This window comes from Meleagris gallopavo, chromosome 15 (genome assembly GCF_000146605.3).
Source record: "Meleagris gallopavo isolate NT-WF06-2002-E0010 breed Aviagen turkey brand Nicholas breeding stock chromosome 15, Turkey_5.1, whole genome shotgun sequence".
Taxonomy (NCBI): domain Eukaryota; kingdom Metazoa; phylum Chordata; class Aves; order Galliformes; family Phasianidae; genus Meleagris; species Meleagris gallopavo.
The window spans coordinates 4,514,431-4,534,421 of NC_015025.2; the positions used below are offsets into that span (position 1 = coordinate 4,514,431).

At 37.6% G+C, this 19,991-nt stretch overlaps 1 protein-coding gene across 1 annotated transcript in view; it reads right to left on the reverse strand.

Annotated features, from left to right (window-relative positions):
- Positions 1 to 19,991, reverse strand: part of TENM2 (teneurin transmembrane protein 2) — a 541,158-nt gene that overhangs the window by 422,266 nt on the left and 98,901 nt on the right. The window contains 1 exon segment of the mRNA XM_031555679.1: positions 2,383 to 2,658. Within this exon segment, the coding sequence (XP_031411539.1) occupies positions 2,383 to 2,658 (276 nt within the window).

Sequence of the window (19,991 nt, forward strand, 5' to 3'; positions counted from 1 at the left end):
TATACGAAGAAAATAAGAGAAACGAAAGGGTTTTCTTCTTTCTGTTCTTGTTAGTTGGTTTTTTTTTCCCCAAGTATAATATAAATTGCCCCTTTTGCACTTTAACTATTGACTTGTAACAGTAGTAATGTACCAAGAGGGAAAAAAAAAAAAAAAAAAACTTCAACACCACTTTAAATAAATTCAGTGAAGTCTATGCATCACGAGTTTCCCCTAATACTGCTCGGCATAAATGGATAAAATCTTGTACTAAGAAATGTATTGTTTTATGCCAGCGCCTTGCAAATCTCAAACAACATCAGAAAGTGAATTTCTCTTGAAATACAGATTCTTGTTACTTCCTCTTCAAGATGAATACCTAGCAAGTTATTGATCTGCTTCTGAAGGACACAGTTTTTATTATGTAGGAAACCACTGCTGCGCACAAGTGTGAGAAATTAATGATGGTTTTGTAAGTGCCCACACTGCGGTGCTCAACCAGTGGGGCAACTGTCAATCTATATGATAATACATCCCAAAACTTCATAAAGTCAGTGATGTGAAAAGACATTGATTTTTGAGCTAACCAGAATTTGTGAGAGAGTAAGACTAAAAAGTTTACTGAAGTCAACACCTCTGTGTATACAGACAGTTGCGTGATCTTTTTTTAAACAACCAAACATAAACACTTATCACAAGAGCCTTGCCAAGTAAAAGTGAATTCCACATGCTATTTCGTTTCTTCCATGCTCTTTTATCACGTCCTCCTTTCTTGTACTTGTTCCCTTTGCTTATTCTTTTCATTGTTAGAAAAATTACCTGTTCGAAATGGATGCAGTGTACTGTATTTCCAATTACTCAGTAATTATAATTCACTTACTGTAATGAAAAAACAAAATAAAGCAAATAGACTTCTTTCATCAGTGTCTGCAACACTATACAGCTAGGTCTTGAGATCAAATTTCCTGAGACAAAAGGTGTGGCAAAGGGCTTCCTACAGCAATGAAGAAAAGCTGCCAATCACCTATACAAAGGAAATTCCTCCAAAAGCAATGAATTCCAGTTGTTGTTTGAGCTTACCAAAACTATACTGAAGTAAATGTAACTTGACTTCTTTGTGTGAACAGTACTATTATTTGTGTGAACAAATGAATTGATTAATTATCTAATCAACAACTCTTTTCTACAATCATAGTTTCCTTGTGCTAACATAAACATATTTCCTCTTCGGTCTTGATGAAGAAATATATTCTGCTATGCCTATAGAGAAAAGATGTTACTTGAAGATTCAATTTAAATCAGGAAAAAACACACGCTCTTGCAGAAAAAAATCAATTGTGCTTTTCTGAACTTTTTCAATCAATATAGAAAGTGTAATTCAGTTTTACCTTGTTTGCTTTAACAAGGAGTTGATTAAGTTTCCAGTACCTATCACACCCCTGCTTTGCTGAAACTGAGACATCTGCCACTGAATGTAGGGAGGAGCCTCCAATAAACAGGAAAAAAATCCTCATCTGTTAAGTAACATCACGCAATAAATTAATTTTTGTGTTAAGTAATATGTGTAGCTGACACCTGGTTACGTTACCTGGTATTGGCTGTCTGAGTAACTGCTCCGTTGTCAAAATTAAGGAGACTCCACTTCACTTTTGCAAAATAGCAAATGTCAAAGCTTTCATTTAATATTTTAACTAAGCTGAGTTTGCATCTTCATTATTCTATGGCATGGAGAACAAATGGCAGCAAATCCATTCTTACCATTTTTCGTCTTTAAAAAGATGTCTGCACAGATGATTTGTCTGATACATTTTTAGCACACATGAAAAATATGCATCTGAAAGGACAGCTGGCTTGATGGACCTTCATCAACACTGGTTAGGTGCTTTGTCAACAATTCGTGCATTGTCCAAAGTCTAATTTCTACGTAATTAATTACTTACTCTTTGCCTCAGCATGATACACAGGTTTGCTCTCAACAGCCCCTAATATGTACCAGTAACCAAGTACAGAAGTTCAAAATTCAAAAACGCACGTAAAAGCAAACAGCACCATTGTTACAGCTACCAGCATATGGCAGATTATTAATATTACTTCAAGCTGTGAATAAAAATCAAACAATATACTATTTAACAAAAAAAATCTAATTTCTCATCATTTAGTTAAAGTTAATAAATTCTGAATATAATTTTCTGTGAAGGGTTATTGCCTGGAAAGTAAATTATATGATAAACTATATATCATATTATGAAATAAGCATGTTATAGCTTCCTGATATTGATATTAAAAGACGTATTCAAAAGCAGCTTTAATCAAATATAGAGAGAAAAGTGAAAAAATAGTCTTTAGAAGAACACTGACGTTATTACACATGTGCAACTAGAATACATAGAAAAAAAGCCCTACCGTTTTCCTCATCTGACTTGTTCTCATTGTCGGAGTCGGTGAGGGTGAGAGCCGAGTTTTCACGACTTGATAGGCCAGAACTTCGTCTGGATTTGATCCCTCTTCCCCACAGCCTGATTGCATGCTCTGGAGACATCCCTCCCTCCGTGTCTGAGTCAGCATCAGAGCCAGTGCTCAAGGAATAGCCTTGATGGAGTATTCCTATGTCCGAGCAGTAGCCGCTTCGATGGGGAGAGGGCTCACAGATTCCCAGTTCTGCGAGGGTGAAGTTTGTTCCTAGAAAGGCAGTTAAAGAAAAATAAATAATAGAACATCAAGAGGATCAAAGTTTCAAAATGACAGAAAATGTGTATTTTTCTTAACTATGCTGCGTGCTAAGGCTTTGCAATTAATTACACAGAAGAATCCACCAACTTATGTAAAACATATTGAATACAATTCAAATAGATGAAATACACAAAACAAGGGTAGATTTTAGGTTACTTGTGACTACTATTTTGACTCCAAATAATTTATCACTTACGTATGTGATTAATGTAAAACTCCTGACAAGTGCTAATGAGGAGACTTGCTTCAGGTTACATATCTAACCTTGCATTCGTAGAACCAGAACCTTAGCTTTGAAGTTGAACATTTGATCACTTGGAAAGAAGCTGTTTTTCCTACACAAGAGTATCATAAATAGAGGATTTTTTTTATTCTTACTTCATTTTTATTTTTTAATTTCATAGAAAATAGTCAGCTGGGAAAACAGCTTACAGAACAGAAAATCACTTGAAAAAAGTCCAAATCTATCAGTGATTAAACAGGAAACCCTGTGATCAGTTTTGCACTTCAATATCTGGTGAGACTGGTGGGTTAATATCTGCTGTAGATATCAAAATATGTGGATCTCAAAATCACTGTAACAGTTTTCTATCTCTATTCACCAAACTTAATAAGACAGCGAGAGCAAGGACACCAAAATCAAGAGGTCACCAAGTGTAAAGGCAAAAATTTCCAGATCAGTATCAAAATGTGATACTTAGCAGTTAATAACAATGCAGCAGACAAAGTCGTTCGCATTTTTAAGTCCCCCCTCCCCAGGGTTATCAGAAAGTATATGCTTGCTAGTTGATTTCTCCTTATTTGTTTCCTACAGGAATGAACAGAACTATTAAGAACTGAATGTGGAATTATTCACCATCTCTATGGTTTTTTAGGCTTTTGAAAAACGAAGTGATTTCGGCTTCATTACAACAGGCTAAAAATGAAGAATTAAGGCAGACTGGGGTCACTGGCAACATAGCTGCCAATAATGTAACTCACAGTGAAACTAAATCTGTTGCCTGTATCTCTATAATGGTAGTTGCATTTTGTCCAAAAGCAGTTTATATGTTCTCTTCTTCTCCAATATGTTTACCAGAATGCAGCTTTATTCTGGAAATTCATATAATGGAAAAAAAAAAGACACCCAAACATGAAACATATAGAACAAGGCTGCAAATCAGTTGAACTGCAAGCAACGAGCTCTGCACTTTCTGACCTGCACGTGTAAAGTGCATGCTGACGTCAGACACTCATCATGAAAGTGAAGCTTTTGAAGTTTTCTCATCTGCTGCTGGCATAAATGTCCATAAATACACACCAGTTACGAACATACTGGCTTAATTTAGCTATTTTACATACATGGTGAAACAATTCAATGATATTCTGTAGATTTTAACAGTTATTACTAGCTCTGATTATTTCACTCTGATTAGCATGCTTTATTGACATGAGAAGTCAAACTACAACATCTGATGTGCCAAGTAATTTTCCAAGGAATTCTTACTTCATTTGTCTGAGGAAAATGGTGAAGGTACTGAAAGTGGGAAGTAAACACAGCAGTCACAGAACCCATTCATCCATTTGAGTTTTGTCACCTGATGATCTGGCAGCTTCCAGAAGCATGGAGAAAAAGCCTTGAAAACTGACCAGCTGTTAAAAACTGGAGATCAGAGCAGGGGTAGAGAATAACAGCATTTCACTGGAACTTCACTTGCGTAGGAGGACTGAAATGGAGATCAGGATACATTCTTGCACATTCAATAAGTGAGACTGTTTTCTTTCAGATTCTGTATAGCATCTACTACATTGCTGGTGGCACTAAGTGAAAAAAGATAAATAGCATCTGATGCTTATCAGGGGAAATTAAAGGAATCTTTCCCTTGAAGGAAACACCACACAAAAAGAAAACTTCAATATTTTTTGCTTTTTCATATGTAACGGAGCTTATTAGCCTCCATCATTATTCCCCTCATCCCCATCTGCAGAAATCACCAGACCACTTTTGTTAAAGAAAGACAGTTAACGCCATCTGCTCCCTTAAGGTGTACGCAACTTCTCATGCAAAAACAGATCAGCAACATACTGGTTTACAAATGTACTATAATGTTATATACTCGATGATCACGCCTATAATCTGCATGCTGTGAGTTGTCTCTCAATAGGGCAGAAAAGCTTTGTTTTCCTCCTCGTTTGCATATGACTAGTATATCTTTCAAGCTCATTTCCTTTTACAGCAAGTTAGTACGTAAGTTAATTAGTGTACAGATATTCACTAGAAGTGTGATTAATTCAATGATGTGCGATTCTACTTACCCCTGCTAAGACTAGAAAGCATTACCATAAAAGTAAAGGTTATTTTCACCTAACCTGTAGGCAGAGGTCCCACGTGGTTAATTACAAATTATAGGAATCACCCTTCTGAAGATTAATCTAATCCAGCTGTGGTCACTACAAAATGCCCCCAGAAAAGATATCCAAGACCAGTAATGTAAAGATATGGCAAATTCATCTTGGAATTTGACTGGATCAGCGGTTCAAAATTTTGCTAAGTCTAAAATCAAAAGAATAAACACTACTGACATGACATTCTCTGCTACTATAATCAATTTATAAGAAGTTGGGATTTTTTTTTCTTTTATATTCATTTAAGACATTCCATCTTTTGTCAATTTTCCTGCTATGCTAATAGCTATAATGATTTATGCTGGCATGAGTACCACAGTTTAACTCCAATCTGTGGTATACAAAGAGGTCATTCTTTTTAATATACTGTGGTGTACACTTCTTAATCTTTCTCAGTTCTATACACGTTCATTCATTATAATGACAGAGAGGACAGATGATCACACTCATTTTTTAATTTGCTTATTGTATATATTTTTACCATTAACCCTTTTACTTATCTTCCTTATCAGATACACAACTGCTATCTTTTTGATTCTACTTCATTTTTCTCCTTCAACTTTTTGTGGGTTGAATCACGAATACTTTTCCTGTGCAAGACGCAGGAAATTTAGCCACAGGACCACAATGAACGGCCCCTGTGGCAAATCTCATACTTGCATGAACCATGCCCGGAAAATACTCCTGTTAACATTTTTTTTAACAACTTTTAGAATTTAACAGAAACAGCATGATTTTGTTAAAAGCAAAACCATTTCTGGCAGTCTTAGTCCCTTCCACAGCAAACAGAAATCTGCACACACATTACAACATACACTTCCTATTTGAAAAATATTTTCTAGCTTCTCTCTTCAATGGCAGCTAAATCCTTTAATTGTCTTTTTTATAATCCTCTTTCTGCCATGCTTCTTTCTGGCTCAGAGATCCCTGGGCCTAATAGCAGGATACAGACAGTTCTCTTTTCAATAATAACTCAGTTGACAGTTATTAATACTGTAGCTACATCTACAGTTAAATAAAATGTTGAGGTTTATAAAACAAGGCACCTAATGAGATCTTGGTCTAGATCACAAAATTAGACAAACTTCACTGCATTTTCAGTAAAATTTACTTTCATTTGGTGATGATAGAGTTACTCTCCTGTCTTCTTCCTCATTCATTCTTTATGTACCACATAGGGAATAAAATATTATTAATTACTTCATACACATTTCCTGCAGGTGTCTGAATGTAGCCTCTGAGAACATCTCAAACACTTCATAATTTATCTTCACCTCCTTGGGAGGTGAGCTTTTCTCTTTGCCCTGTAATAGCTTTTAAACTACAGAGAAGAATACTTACAGCAACCTTTTCCCACAGCACAGACAAATTTTGGCAGAACACACCATACATAAAAATATCTACAACGCAGCCCAGGTTAAAATGCGATACTTCAGGGTAACACCTGACATTTCTAGGTAGGCTTTCACTCACAGTAAACTTTCCAATTTCTCCAAGCATTCAGTAGCATTAAAGTAAACATCTACCACAAAGAGATGAGTTGTTCCCACAGATATGCGATTCTGAAGGAGACAGGGCAAACATAAGCAACTGAATAAGGATCTGTGCTTTACATCCCAGAGGCAAAGGGCAGCTGTGGGGACAGCACTGCGTGGAGCAGAGCAGAGAGCAGCAGCTCTTTGGCACGAGCATCAGCTTCGCAGTCAAACTCCATAACACTTCAATGAATCCAGCAGCTACAGCAAAGATGAGCAGACAGATAACAGTGACAGCTTTTCCAGCCTGGGAACCTCTGATCCAAAGACTAGAGATAAGCTTTAATTTCACCAAAAAAAAAAAAAAACCAAGTCATGTGGAGTTTGCACTGCAGACTAAGCATCGGATTTTCTTCTCAGAACTGCTCACGTATTCCTCACCTGCACTCCAAGAAAATCAACTCTAAGTAGGTACAGTTCAAAAAAACTTCAGCATAAGTAGTTCAATCTATCCAAGTTATGAGATGTTATTAGAAGAAATGGTACATAAACTCAGCTATACGCATCGTGCATACAAGTTCTCCCCTTCTCAATGCAACATCAGTTTCCTCCATTAATCAGCTTAACTCTAATGAAATGTATCATCTATCATTTAGTAGGCAATGACTGTTCTGTGATCAAAATCGAATTAAAACCCACAGGGCTGTGTGTGCTAAAGATGCACAATACCTGTGTTTGCGTAAGTATCTTCCATTGCAGTGATTGCTTCCCAGGCGACCTCCAGCAGAAGGGGAGAAAATCTGCTCGTTTTCGGGCTACTTAGCATCTAGAGAGACCATGAATATGACCAGAAATCTGACCCACTCTAATTCAATTTTCTGCATTTTTTGTAAAAGTGACAAGAAAACATAAGAAATGTTCACTATTTCAAACCACAACAATATGCCTTTTTACTTTGTGAACAAGACTTGAAATGCTTCTCAGATCTGATAAAAGACATGTGAACATTCTGAAATTAGTTGTGCCACATTACTCACGTCAAAATACATCCACAAAAGCCAACAAAAAACCACATAGATCCAACAAAGAAGTTAACAACTGGGCTGTTGTACTGCAGGAACTAACTTTCACATCTTAAAAAGAAAGACTGAAAGCAGCCCACAAGAACTATGATTGGAGGAAAATTGGCACTGAGTTTCTTCCTTTCATCTGTAAAATGAAGACAAAACCGCGCTATCAAGCTATTACTAACAACTGTAAAAATGATACAACTTGCCTCTGCAATAGTAAGTAGAGCATTTGTTGGGAGAAAACCTGCACCCATTGACGGCTGTGTACAGTGACACACCTCAACAAGAACACAGCCGTAAGTTACTGAAAGTCAGGTTCTACTACTTTGACCTGCACAAGTCAAGAAAAGGAACAGAACACGAAGCTTCGTGGCAAGTAACAATGCTCTTAAAGCTTCCAATAAATATCTCTAATCTCAGCAGCACTAGTCCAAACACCATCAAAATGACACTGGTTTTAGAGCAGGGACGCGTGTTGTGGTTTTTCTGTTGTTATGGTTGTTTTCTTTTTCTTTCTTTCTTTTTTTAATGGAATGTAATGAACGGAATAGAAAATACACTCTCTGACTTGTAAGTCAAAATAATCTATAGAATAGTTCTATTATCTTTCCTTTCCTTGGAGATCCTGAGTTTCTAATAAAATTCAAAAAAGAGGCATAAATATGGAAAGAATATTGAGCAGCTCTGTACATGAAGTCATAGGTACCACACTAGAAGAAATATTTATTTTCAAATGCTGCTTTCAAATGAAACAACATGCCCATCAACATCTGGTAATATATCCTGTTACACAGGCAAAGTACCTTCTGATTAAGGGATGTTAACTACAACTCTAGGAAAAATACCAACTTCATTGAGGACTTTTTAAAAAGCTGTATAAAAAGAGCAGTGTTGTTCCAATGGAGAGCAACTAGCATTCAGTATCTATGCTGACTATCCATACTTGTGATGCACAGTTAGGCTCAGATGGCACAAAGTACAGAAATCAGACCACAGTACCCACAAAATCTGCTTTCATCTCTAAAGATGGAATTAGACATTAGCATTCTAGTGTAGCTCACAGATGCCTGTCCTCTGTAGTAAAAGCAGTTGTGTTACATCAGAAAATGACAAGTCCTCCTTTGTCTCCTGAAAAAAAAAAAAACCCACAAACTATTTCTATATAAATACTATTTATATTATACTTTGTTAACCACATAGATATGAGTACTTTTGGATAAAATCACTGCGTAAAAACGTTCATCAATATATGAATTTGAGTTTAATTATTAAGAAGGACCTCTAAGAAACTCTGCAGGAAACTACCAGCAGATAAATTAGCAGGTGATAATTTGCTGAATTTGTGCTAAGCCAAACCTTATTTTTATACTGTTAATTCGGGATTTAAAAAGCAGCAAAAAATAAACCACTGTTCCTGACTTGATAAATAAACTGTGCTCTCAAGAAGCAGCAGAAGTCACAGGTAATAAGCTTTCATGCCTTCATAACTGTTTAATTGGAAGCTGTGGAAAAACCTGAATCAGCCATTATCACAGACAAGACCTTAATTGTTTTCTTTTATACCTTGCTTCAGAGGTTAGGAATACTGATACTCTACACTCTGAGAAGGTCCCCAGGCACACATAAAGATTTCTTAGCACCAGCAGCTGTCAGCTGTTCAGTCATAAGGAGTTTCTTCACTGTAAACATCATGTCACCTAGAAATAATGGCGAAATAAATTGTATCCTGTACAGTAGAACAAAAGAAGTTTAAACTACTATTTGACTCAGAACTTCAGTGTTTACATTCTGAATCATGTTGTTCCTAACAGGGTTCAGAAATGCCAGAGACACCAGCCTTTAACTCCGCGTTTCTCATCATACCAGGAGGAAAATCAGAACGTCAGCATGAATGACTACGAACAGTGAAAAAGAAATTCATCTACAATGGAAAGAAGAGCTTACTAGAAATCTCAAAGCCTTACAAATACAATGAGAGTAAAATTATTTGAACACTATAAAATTGACAAAAAAAAACATATATTGTAAACAAGTATGAAGGAAAACAGATTAACTGCTTTGAGACAGTATACCTACTGTGAAACAAACGTAACTTTTTCTTTCATTCACCACTTGCATTTGTTTTATGAAGAGATCTGGAAATATCTTTATTTATTTGATTAAATTATAAATAGCTTTCAGCATTTCATTTTTAATCCTTGCAAAAATAATTATTTTCACACCCAGTCAGTTGTGGTATTATAAATGGAACAGTTGGCACCAATTCCGATTATTATCGGTCCTGAACTTTGCTACAGATGAAATACACACCCTTAATGTAGAATTTCTTCTATCTACCAATGACTATAATTTATAGACCGAATGTACAGTTGTGAATGCAGGAACTGAGCACACCCTGACCTTCCTGGCACATACAGTAGTTTCGCTAGCAACAGTTAGTAGTCACCTCCAGCACTGTGGCAGACAACACAGCAGATTCACCAGTTGCACTCAAGGAATGTATTGGTCTTACCAGGCCTTCTGCAGAACTAGCAAGGATGAAATCAGACCTCCTTCCACGCACCTCTTTCCTTTTCCTACGCTGGCATTTTCCACGTGCACAAAACACGTTTCTCACTCTCCAAGCACTATTTGCTGTGTTCTGAGTGCTATGTCACCACAGGGGCCTGCTGCACTTAGTGGCTGTGCTGTCAGTCACATGCTGATCAGAGAATCCTCCTCCTACTGGGAAACACAGCCCCACTTGGGTACTGCAACTTGCTCCTCTGTTCTTTTCATCTACATTTCTGGCTGTCCTGCTTCTTACTTTAATTTGCATTTAGATGACCTTTTCTTTTCTTCACTAAAGAAAACTGAGGATTTGTGTTACATGCCAATAAACAGCTCATAACTATATATATATATATATTTTTTCCTATCTTTCTTTTGTTTGAAGCAATGTTTTTACTCAACTCCATTCCACAACAGGGCTACTCCCTGCCCTTCTGTTGTCCCATCCTCTCCATCTTAGTCTTACATTTGAAGGATTGCTGGCGTGGACTGCACCTTGAATAATAACAAAATGCAGACTGAAAAATGCACAAAGTTGAAAGTCGAGCTCCAGTTATCACTTCAGCACTGAGCTCAGCTAGTATGCTGTGTGACTTACTGAAGAGGCAATATCAACATAACCCAACTGCACGTGTAACTTGGTCAAGTCTCTTATGTCTGGGAAACAAAGACAAAATCTAAGCAGAGGACTTTCCTTTTTCTCACTGAAATTTTGACTCCTCATGATGATTGTTTTATAATCACCTACACTTCATCACTTGACTGCTTATCAAAGCTAACAGTAAAGGAAATGAGGGAAATGATCTATGTAACAGTCTTCCACCCAAAACATCTCAAAGAGGGTGTTCCCTATGTGACACATTTTTACTCCAAGGTCTGATTTACAGAAAGAAGATATTATAGGGAAAAGCTGAAATAGTGCATGTAAGTTTTTATACAATAAGTATAGGTCACCCTGAAATTAATGCCTCCTATTTATTTCCATGGAAACTACAACAGATATGGCGAGCACAATAACACCATTTGAAAGAACAAATTCCCAGCTACAAACCGCTTTTTTTTTTTTTTTTTTTTTAAACAGAGTCACTGCCATTAGCCACGTACTTTCACCAGCAATCAGCAAGAGCGTGCATGCTGTGCTTATAAAAACCTACACCAGCACAGATGACCCACTGCTGCCACTGCTGAAATGCAGCACCCACCACCTCACTGCGCTCATAGCTGCTGCTGTGTCTCCATCAACCTTCAGCAAGTGTTGATGAAGGTCAGTGGGTGCTATTTTTTCCTCATGAGGAAAATTCAATCCCATAGCTTTGCTCCATGTGCACTTACATGTCAGACACATTTGTATCAGACTGCCCCTCTGCTGCCATCTGTCATATGGCAACACAATGTAATGGAGCATTGGTGGGAAGATTCTAACTCTACTGCCATGCCACCAACGTCTGCCTCTGATTCTGTGGACAAACATAATAAAATACAAGGCATTACTTTGAGAGCAGCCCTTATATATTACACTTAAATACATATGTAAATGTACAGCACAGTCACATTTCAATAACACTTAAAAGCTGTTCACAACAGCTCTGACCATTCCCAACAACCTACATTTTAGAGAAAACTGAGATGATTGCAGTGTTTGACCCAGCCACCTCTGACTGCACTGACAGCAAAGCAAAGGCCAACGCAACTCAGCAGAACCCTCCTTGATGTGCTGCAGGTATGCACACAGTATCACACCAAGGACCCTGCCCTTCCTCATAAGTTTGGCCAGCAGTCCTGCAGGCATTACCTCACCATTACCTCACAGCAGCTCCTGCCAGTAATCACCTTTATCACCTCACATTATGAAGTTTCTGACACGTTCCCTTTTAATAACTTACACTGATCTCTCACCGCTTTTGGCAGTTAACAGACACCATTCTTATCTCTTCTCTTACCCTGGAACAACAGAGTTTCCCATTTGGAACTGAAAGGTCACCAGAGGAGAGGCATTTGTCACGGGCTGTTGCCTCATTAGCACAAGAGTCCAAACATCCTGATACAGCACACACCAAACAGCAGTAATTGCATCTGAGATAGATAAAACAAGATGCTGCATCCAATGTTCCTTCTCCATTTTTATTCTTCCAAAGCACTGGGATCAATAAGCGTTTGACAAACACATAAAATGACTGTTATTTTAACAATCCACAAAAGACACTGTTACTGCACTGCTTTTCTGTCAGCCATGCTTATCCTGTTGCTTCTTCCAGAGCATACATAACTAGCTCTATCCATACTCAGCTGTTCTACACAAGAACCAGTTTTAATAAGAAACACTTCATTGCCGAGCCCTTCTCCATTGCTTCCGTACCACATTTCCTGAGCCTAAACCAAAATTACAGCGAGGCCTCATCGTCAGCAGAGAACACACTTCAGTATTTACCAAGAGCCAGACCAAAAAGAGAGGTACGGAGCAGGTTGTGTTATCTGACTATTTTTAACACACGCGTCATCTTACTTCATAAGTGCCTTTCCTTGCTCCATAAGTGCCTTGCAGATCAGGTGAAATGATAAATTCACATCTGACTGATAAAGGTCAAGTACACCCAGGTATCATTTGATGCCTTTTATTTACTTATTTATTTTGATTTCTTACTTGGCAGACTCAAATTGCAGAATTCTTTGAGTTTAATGGAGATTAGATTGGTTTGTACATTAATCTTACATTAAGAATAATTAGGACCACTTTAAACCCACCAATCATTTGCAAAGAAGGAATACCATGAAATAACATGATTGCAAAAAAAAAAAAACCAAAAAACCCACAACAGTTGCACATCTCCTGCCTATGGCCTTTCAGTCACTGAATTATCTGAAATAAATTGTTTTCTTAATTACTGGTGTGACAGAGTGTATCCGCTTAGCTAGCCAGTTACTTCAGATGGCTTAAGCTACCGTGACAGACCCTGGATACATCACCAATTTATCCATCTCTCTCAGAATGATGAACCTCTGATTCAGCTAAGCATACTAAAACTTGTCAGTACATCTATTTAAATTTCAGATTTGTGGTTCTCAAAGGCATCTTGATGCTGTTTCCCTCTTTGTCATCTCTGTAATTGGAAAACTATCCTTGATTTAAATTCTACAACTTCCCTTTGCCATGGAAATCAAACGTAGCAAACATATTTTCATTGGTTGACTTCCCACCCCCCCCACTGGGAACTGGGCAAACAAAGCATGTGGATTTGTAATCAAGGAAGAAAGCATTCTACTTTATAGTGGGAAAGCTAAAAGAAAGAATCCTCAACCCAAGTCAATGAACAACTCAAAAGTTTACAGGAGATCTCTGATCTGGAAAGCAAAAAGAGAAACCTACAGCTAGATAATGAGAACCATACAAATTGGTACAAAACAATTGTACCAATAATTGTAATAATTGTACTAAACAATTGTGTTCCAATAATTTTAGGGATAACATAAAAAACAACAACAACAACAGACCTAAAAATCATTTGTTTTATTTAAGTCTAGAAAGATGTTGGAAAAATTTATTTTGAAGAAGTTTTTAAGTGAAGCTACTTTTAAAATAAAACACAAGACAATACACATGGACATCATGTACATCCTCAGCCTCCTCACCCATGTCAATCTTAGGTACGCATACTGAGCACTGAACTTGTAAATGAGAATTTTCCCCATGTGATTTTGCAGGCTGGAGAGCTCCTTTGTTAGCACATGCCCTCCACCTCATGGGACTGCCTTGACTACCACCGTATCTCATTATGAAAACCTGACAACAGAAGAAAGGTAGTAGGAAACTTGTGACCATGGAGCTGACCCAGTGACAGTCAGGCATATGCCCTTCTTTCCTTCAAATTAAAATGAGAAAAATGTTTTTTTTTTTGTTTCCATTTTACCTAACACTTTATTTTTATTTTATCTTTGACCTATTTAAAAATTATTTTCCTCTGCAGGAAAAGCAAACAGCAAAGGGGTAGTAATGTTGACAATGTATTTCTATTGCAGCCTTATTTCACGACTACTCTTTTATCACTTCTTTTTTCAGCAAATTGTCCTTTTTTGGAGAGAGAGAGGAAAGAACACTATGGAAGTCCTCTTTCATAAACATCCAAAAAGCCCCTTCAAAATTAACAATGAGGCTCTTGTGGTTACCATATATTCCGGCCTTAAGAGCAGATGTGGAACTATTGGGTTTTGGTATTAAATGAAGTCTAGCTTCTTTTCAGGCACAGAACTATTTATCTACTTAACACAGAACATAACCAACTTTTGTATGTTTCAAATATTACATTTATTTCAAAATGCTTGGCATTATTAATCCTTTTTATATTGTTAATATAAAGATTCTGCTTCAAAACCTCAAAAAACGAGAAGTTTATTTTTTTTCTCTCTCTTTTTTGCATTGCATGCACTGCACTGATGAACCAGCCTCAGCAAGCATTTAACAGATTAGACACTTGAACATGGTTTCAGGCAATGCTCTCTCATGTTTCTGCGTATTGCCTGATAAACACTTCAAAGTAAACCGCTCATAAATATGAAATGAAAAGCCGAGAAGTCGTTATGCACAGCTTTGAGATACAAATCTCTTTATTCCCCTCTGAAGTGGAATTTGATTGACATAATGAGTCATAGATCCTGTCCAGGGACACACTGCCTTATCCCCTTTTCCTCGGGAGATGGGAGTCTTTAAAGAAATCCACTTCAGAACTTTCTGATTGACAACTACAAAAAAGTTGAATACCACACAAATTTACTGTTTTGTATTAATACCTACTATAACAGCTATGACACACGTCAAAGACTGATTCCAAATCCACCAACGAACCCTATCATCTACAACTTTCCAAGGAGGCCAAGGCTGAGGTGTACTGTTGCACCATTCCCCCATCCCCACCCATCTCACAACAGCTATTGCAGAGCAGTTCATGAGGAAGGGGGTGAATTGCAGCAAAGCCCCTGCACAGCTTGGCTGCACCACTAAGCACCTCGTCCCAGGGTAGGGCAGGAGGAATACAGGGATGCTGCCACCTGGAGAGGCCAGCAAGAAAAGACCCTCCTTAGAAGGAGCAGCTACCATGTACAGACCACACACAGCCATCTCCTGCACTTCACTTGCTGTGCTACGGAGCTAAGACTCTTAGGTGGGAAGGAACAGTTAATACCATCTAGCTCGAAATACCTTCAGAAAGCTCATTTAGGCATTGGTATAAATAAATGATACCCATTTAAAAACGAGAAAAAAAATGCAGCATGTGTAATTGTCTGCCGCTACTATTCCCCAAAAAGCCTCATGTTGAGCTACCCAGTGAAACTGCTCATCAGTAGCGCTATAAACAAAATTACGGTGTAATAAATTGCTATGCTACAATGCCACATTCACAACCTGCATTTGTAGTATTTGTGGAGGTTTTTCAAAGGAATCCAATAAATTTCAGTCTAAATAGAGATGCAACTGCTGGTGCTTTATTTGCTAGCCAAACTGTATGCATTAAATTACACGTTTTTACTGCCTTTTGTCAGGTGCTTCTGTATGCAGTAACCATACATAAAGCGCATAAATTCCACCAAACACAACTTCACTTCCATTTCTTGATGGTAGTGCTATTAGTAACCATAGAATCAGAGAATATCCCCATTTTGAAGGGACCCACAAGGATCACTGAGTCCAACTCCAGGCGCCACGCATCCAAACTAGTTCTGAGCTCAACGTTCCTTGAACTCCAGCAGCCCGAGCTGTGCTCTGCGCCCCGGGGAGCCTGTTCTGTGCCCACTGCCCTCCGGTCAAGTACCTTTCCCTAACACTCAGCCTGACCCTCCCCTGCCATAGCTCCTGACATTTTATGTTAGACACGTATAAAATTAATAACATAATAAAGACATCATTAAGACTTCAAAAATACTACTGAAAATAACTGTAAAAAACAACTAAAAATTTGCTTAATCTGTGTTGTTCAAAATGCACTCAGATTTATATATTTTTTTATTTTACCAATAAGAACAAAAGGCTGGAATATGGTGAAGCAACAAAACTGTAAAAATACTGAATATTAAAAGAAATGACCTCATATTACAAGTAAATAATGAAACACTCAAGCCTAGTTTCATTCTAGAACACTAAGGAGGAGACCCGGATGTTTAAGATGATGAAAAAGCAACAGCACGGTATCACTGCATTCCCATGCAGAAATCTGCTGCCTCTTCATTCCCATACAAAATCAGTGACAGAGATTGTCAAGACATTTTCTTTTCCCTCTGAAACATTTATTATAAGCCTTTTAAAAATGTTGTTTATTGCTTGCAAGTAAATAAAATTGTTTATTTGTTATTTCAAACACATTTTGATCCTGCTAACCATACTGACATTTCTCTACTGTAAATCATGAACTAACTGAATAAATTCAATGCATATTGAATGCTCTTCTTTCTCAGCATTATGTGATCATTCACATCTCAAAAGTCAATAGCCTACACAGTCTTTTCTAACCACTGGCATGCAATATATACACACGTCAGAACACAAATACATGAATTGCACCGAATGCTGAACAAAATGAGAAGTACTAAAAACGCCAAAAACTACATCAGACTTACAACTGTAAACAGTCATCCTTTGGTTTTGCAGTTGTTCATAATTGCTCTTGCTATGCAAATTAAAAATCTTTGGTCTGAATTGCAACTGCTGGTAACTGGCTTGAGTATTTTTGAGAAATCATTAACATGCATACAACGATGGAATTATGGGAAAGTTTCTTGGCACGTATCTGAAAAACTTGTAGCGTACACATATTAATTCTAACACATGTATTATTCCAGTGTACTGTTGATAGATCACCACACTGAAAGGCAAATGAGGCATGTGAAATATTCTGAATTACTTAAAGTCCTCAAGTTCTTCTGCAGCACTGAAAATTCATCTGCAACATAACTAACATTAGATGTGTGAGTAAAATTAATAATTAGAGGAAAACAAGACTCTAAAATAAACCATCAATGAAAACTATGTCAGAAATACTGTTGTTTTTCCTGTAAACTGAGGTTACATTAGGAGATTATTACTCTATTATTAAGCTTTCGTTAATTATAAGGTGTGAAATATTTTGATAGGGCTTCAAGTAGCATTAGCTATTCCAACTAGGTCCAGAAAGCACAGCTGTCAGTCATACCCTTGGCTCTGTCAGTCACTTCAGCATGCAGAAACCAAGCTGTCTCCAGGATAAGTGTTCCTCAGAGATCTGCAGTTGCTGCTTGACCTACAGCTCGAAAGCAAAAAGCTTCACTCAGTACAACTATTGGTCCTTTGACTTCAATCGTTCACTAGCCAATATAAATAAAATGCTGGAGTGATTAATTCCATTTCTTTAGAGAGAGTGCTAAGTTCTTGGAAGCCTCTAGTACGCCTATCCATGGAGGTCCCAAACATTCATTTAATTTTTGTTTAGAATTGCAGGAAAAAAATAGTTAACAGACAGTACCACCGAATCACAGAACTGCAGGGGACAGAAAGGACCTCAAGAGATCATTGAGTCCAACCCATCTGCTAAAGCAGGTTCCCTACAGCAGGCTGCAAGGTAGGCATTCAGATGGGTCTTGAATATCGCCACAAGCTCCCTGTGCAACCTGTTCCAATGCTCTGCCACCTTTACCATAAATAAGTTCTTCTCTATCTTTGTGCAGAACTTCGTATGTTCAAGTTTTAAGTCATTGCTCCTTGTCCTACTGCTATGCACCACGGAGAAAAGCCTGGCCTCATCCACTTGCCCCCTACCTTCCTTTAGATACCTATAAACCTTCAGATTTCCCCTCAGTCTTCTCCTCCCCAGCCCGGGCAGATCCACATCACTTAGCCTTACCTCATACAGGAGATGTTTTAGACCCTTTACCATGTTTCTGGTCCTCCACTGGACTCCCTGTCTTTTTTGAAGTGGGGAGCCCAGAACTGGGCACAATATTCTAAAGTAATGTTTTCATTTTTCAATTTTCACCTTCACTCAAAATATACACTTCGCATTGCATCACAGCTCCACCCAAGAGACACATTAAAAGAAAACATATCTGTAACTGTTGGTGTCTCTGTTCTGGAAGCCTGTTCAACATTATCTTTGTATTTTTCATCTATGCCTTCCAGACTTGACAACATGTTCCTTTGACCAATGGATGTCATGTCTATATGGTGAAGGCTGTCTTTCTCAACTGAGTGCACAGCTTTGAGAGGGACGCACAGGGAGCAGCAAGCAGGATCAGGCAAATCAACACTAGTGATGAGGTGACCCGTGTTGCAGCCAGATCACACAATTACACAACAGCTTGAACAACTGCTCAGTGTTGGTCCTAATGGAATAAAACTTTCATTGGGGACTACAGGAGTTAGATAATTTAAAAGAGGAGAAAACCCCCAGAACCCTCATCAGCACATCAGTGTATACAAGACTTGCCCTCCAGTAATGTAGGAAACATTTAAAATTACCTAAGATATCACCGTAAAACAACTCAGAAAGCATTGTGACTTAAAAATCTGTGAAGTTGATAGTCTACTGCTTAAAAATAAAAAATCCCCTTTCTTTCTTACATCTTACAATTTAACTTAGCATCTTCTGATCCACACAAGGCACAAATGGATGTGCCATGTATGGCACTAGGATGAAAATTTTAAACAATGCATGTATCCAGACTAGAAGAGGAAATTCCATTCCAATTAAGTTGACTTTTTTTCTCTCCTAAGCAGATAGAAAATATACACTGACAATTTTGATTCTGCTAAGTTTTCTAAATGAGGCTTATGTTAAACAAACAAGCTGAACCTTAGCTGGACTTAATGGGGAAAAGAAACTCATAACATATTTTATAAGCATCTTACAGGAACTTCTCCCCCTTCTTAAACCTCATGCACTGGGAAGAAAAGAAAGGACACTTGTTCATGTATTATATAGTCAATTTTAATTTTACATACTGGAACAGGTATGCCTACACAAGAAAGAACCTATCTACTCACTCATTCATATAAACTGCCCTAAGCTTCACCCGTTTACAAGGAAAAACAAGCAAACACCACACAACCAAAGAATGCACCAAACCTGGAAAATGTACAAAAGGGAGTCCTTCCCTTTTGAAACTGCTGGTAACACAGGGAGTCATTCTCAAGTGTACAGAGAACAGCTGCAGCTTAATTTAGACAAAAGACTAAGTCTGCAATTCAAAATGCACATTTTTATAAAGAAATCTCTCACTTACTGCATTACCTAAATTAGCTAAAAAACTAGCTGAAAATTTCTAACAAACAGCCAATCACCAATTATGCTTCTCTGAGCTTATCTGAAAGCTGGCATTAAATTGTTAGAATATAGTCCTGAAATCAGACTAACAGAGATAAAGTACATAACTGTAAGCACATCTCTGGTTACCGTTTTTAACTTCACATTACTGATTTTTAACTATTTTCCTAATTATTTCTGGATAAAAACCACTTAATTGTACAACATGCTCGGAGCAGTTAAGTCTGCCCAATGATACGCAATAACTTGAACTCAAGATAGCTTAAAGGAGCTTCAGTGATTGAAAACATGATCCTTCCAACACAGTATGCATTGCACAACGCCCTCTGAGAGGATTCAGGATTAAAAGGCTATAGTTACTACCATTATCATTATTATTAATGAAAAATACACATGTAAAATTAGGTTTTGAACACAATGTTTTATAGTCCCTATTTGTCTCCATGGATATACGCAATAATGGCTTTAATAGACCTTTACCACTCACTGACTAATTAATCTTTACACTCAGGACCCAGCAC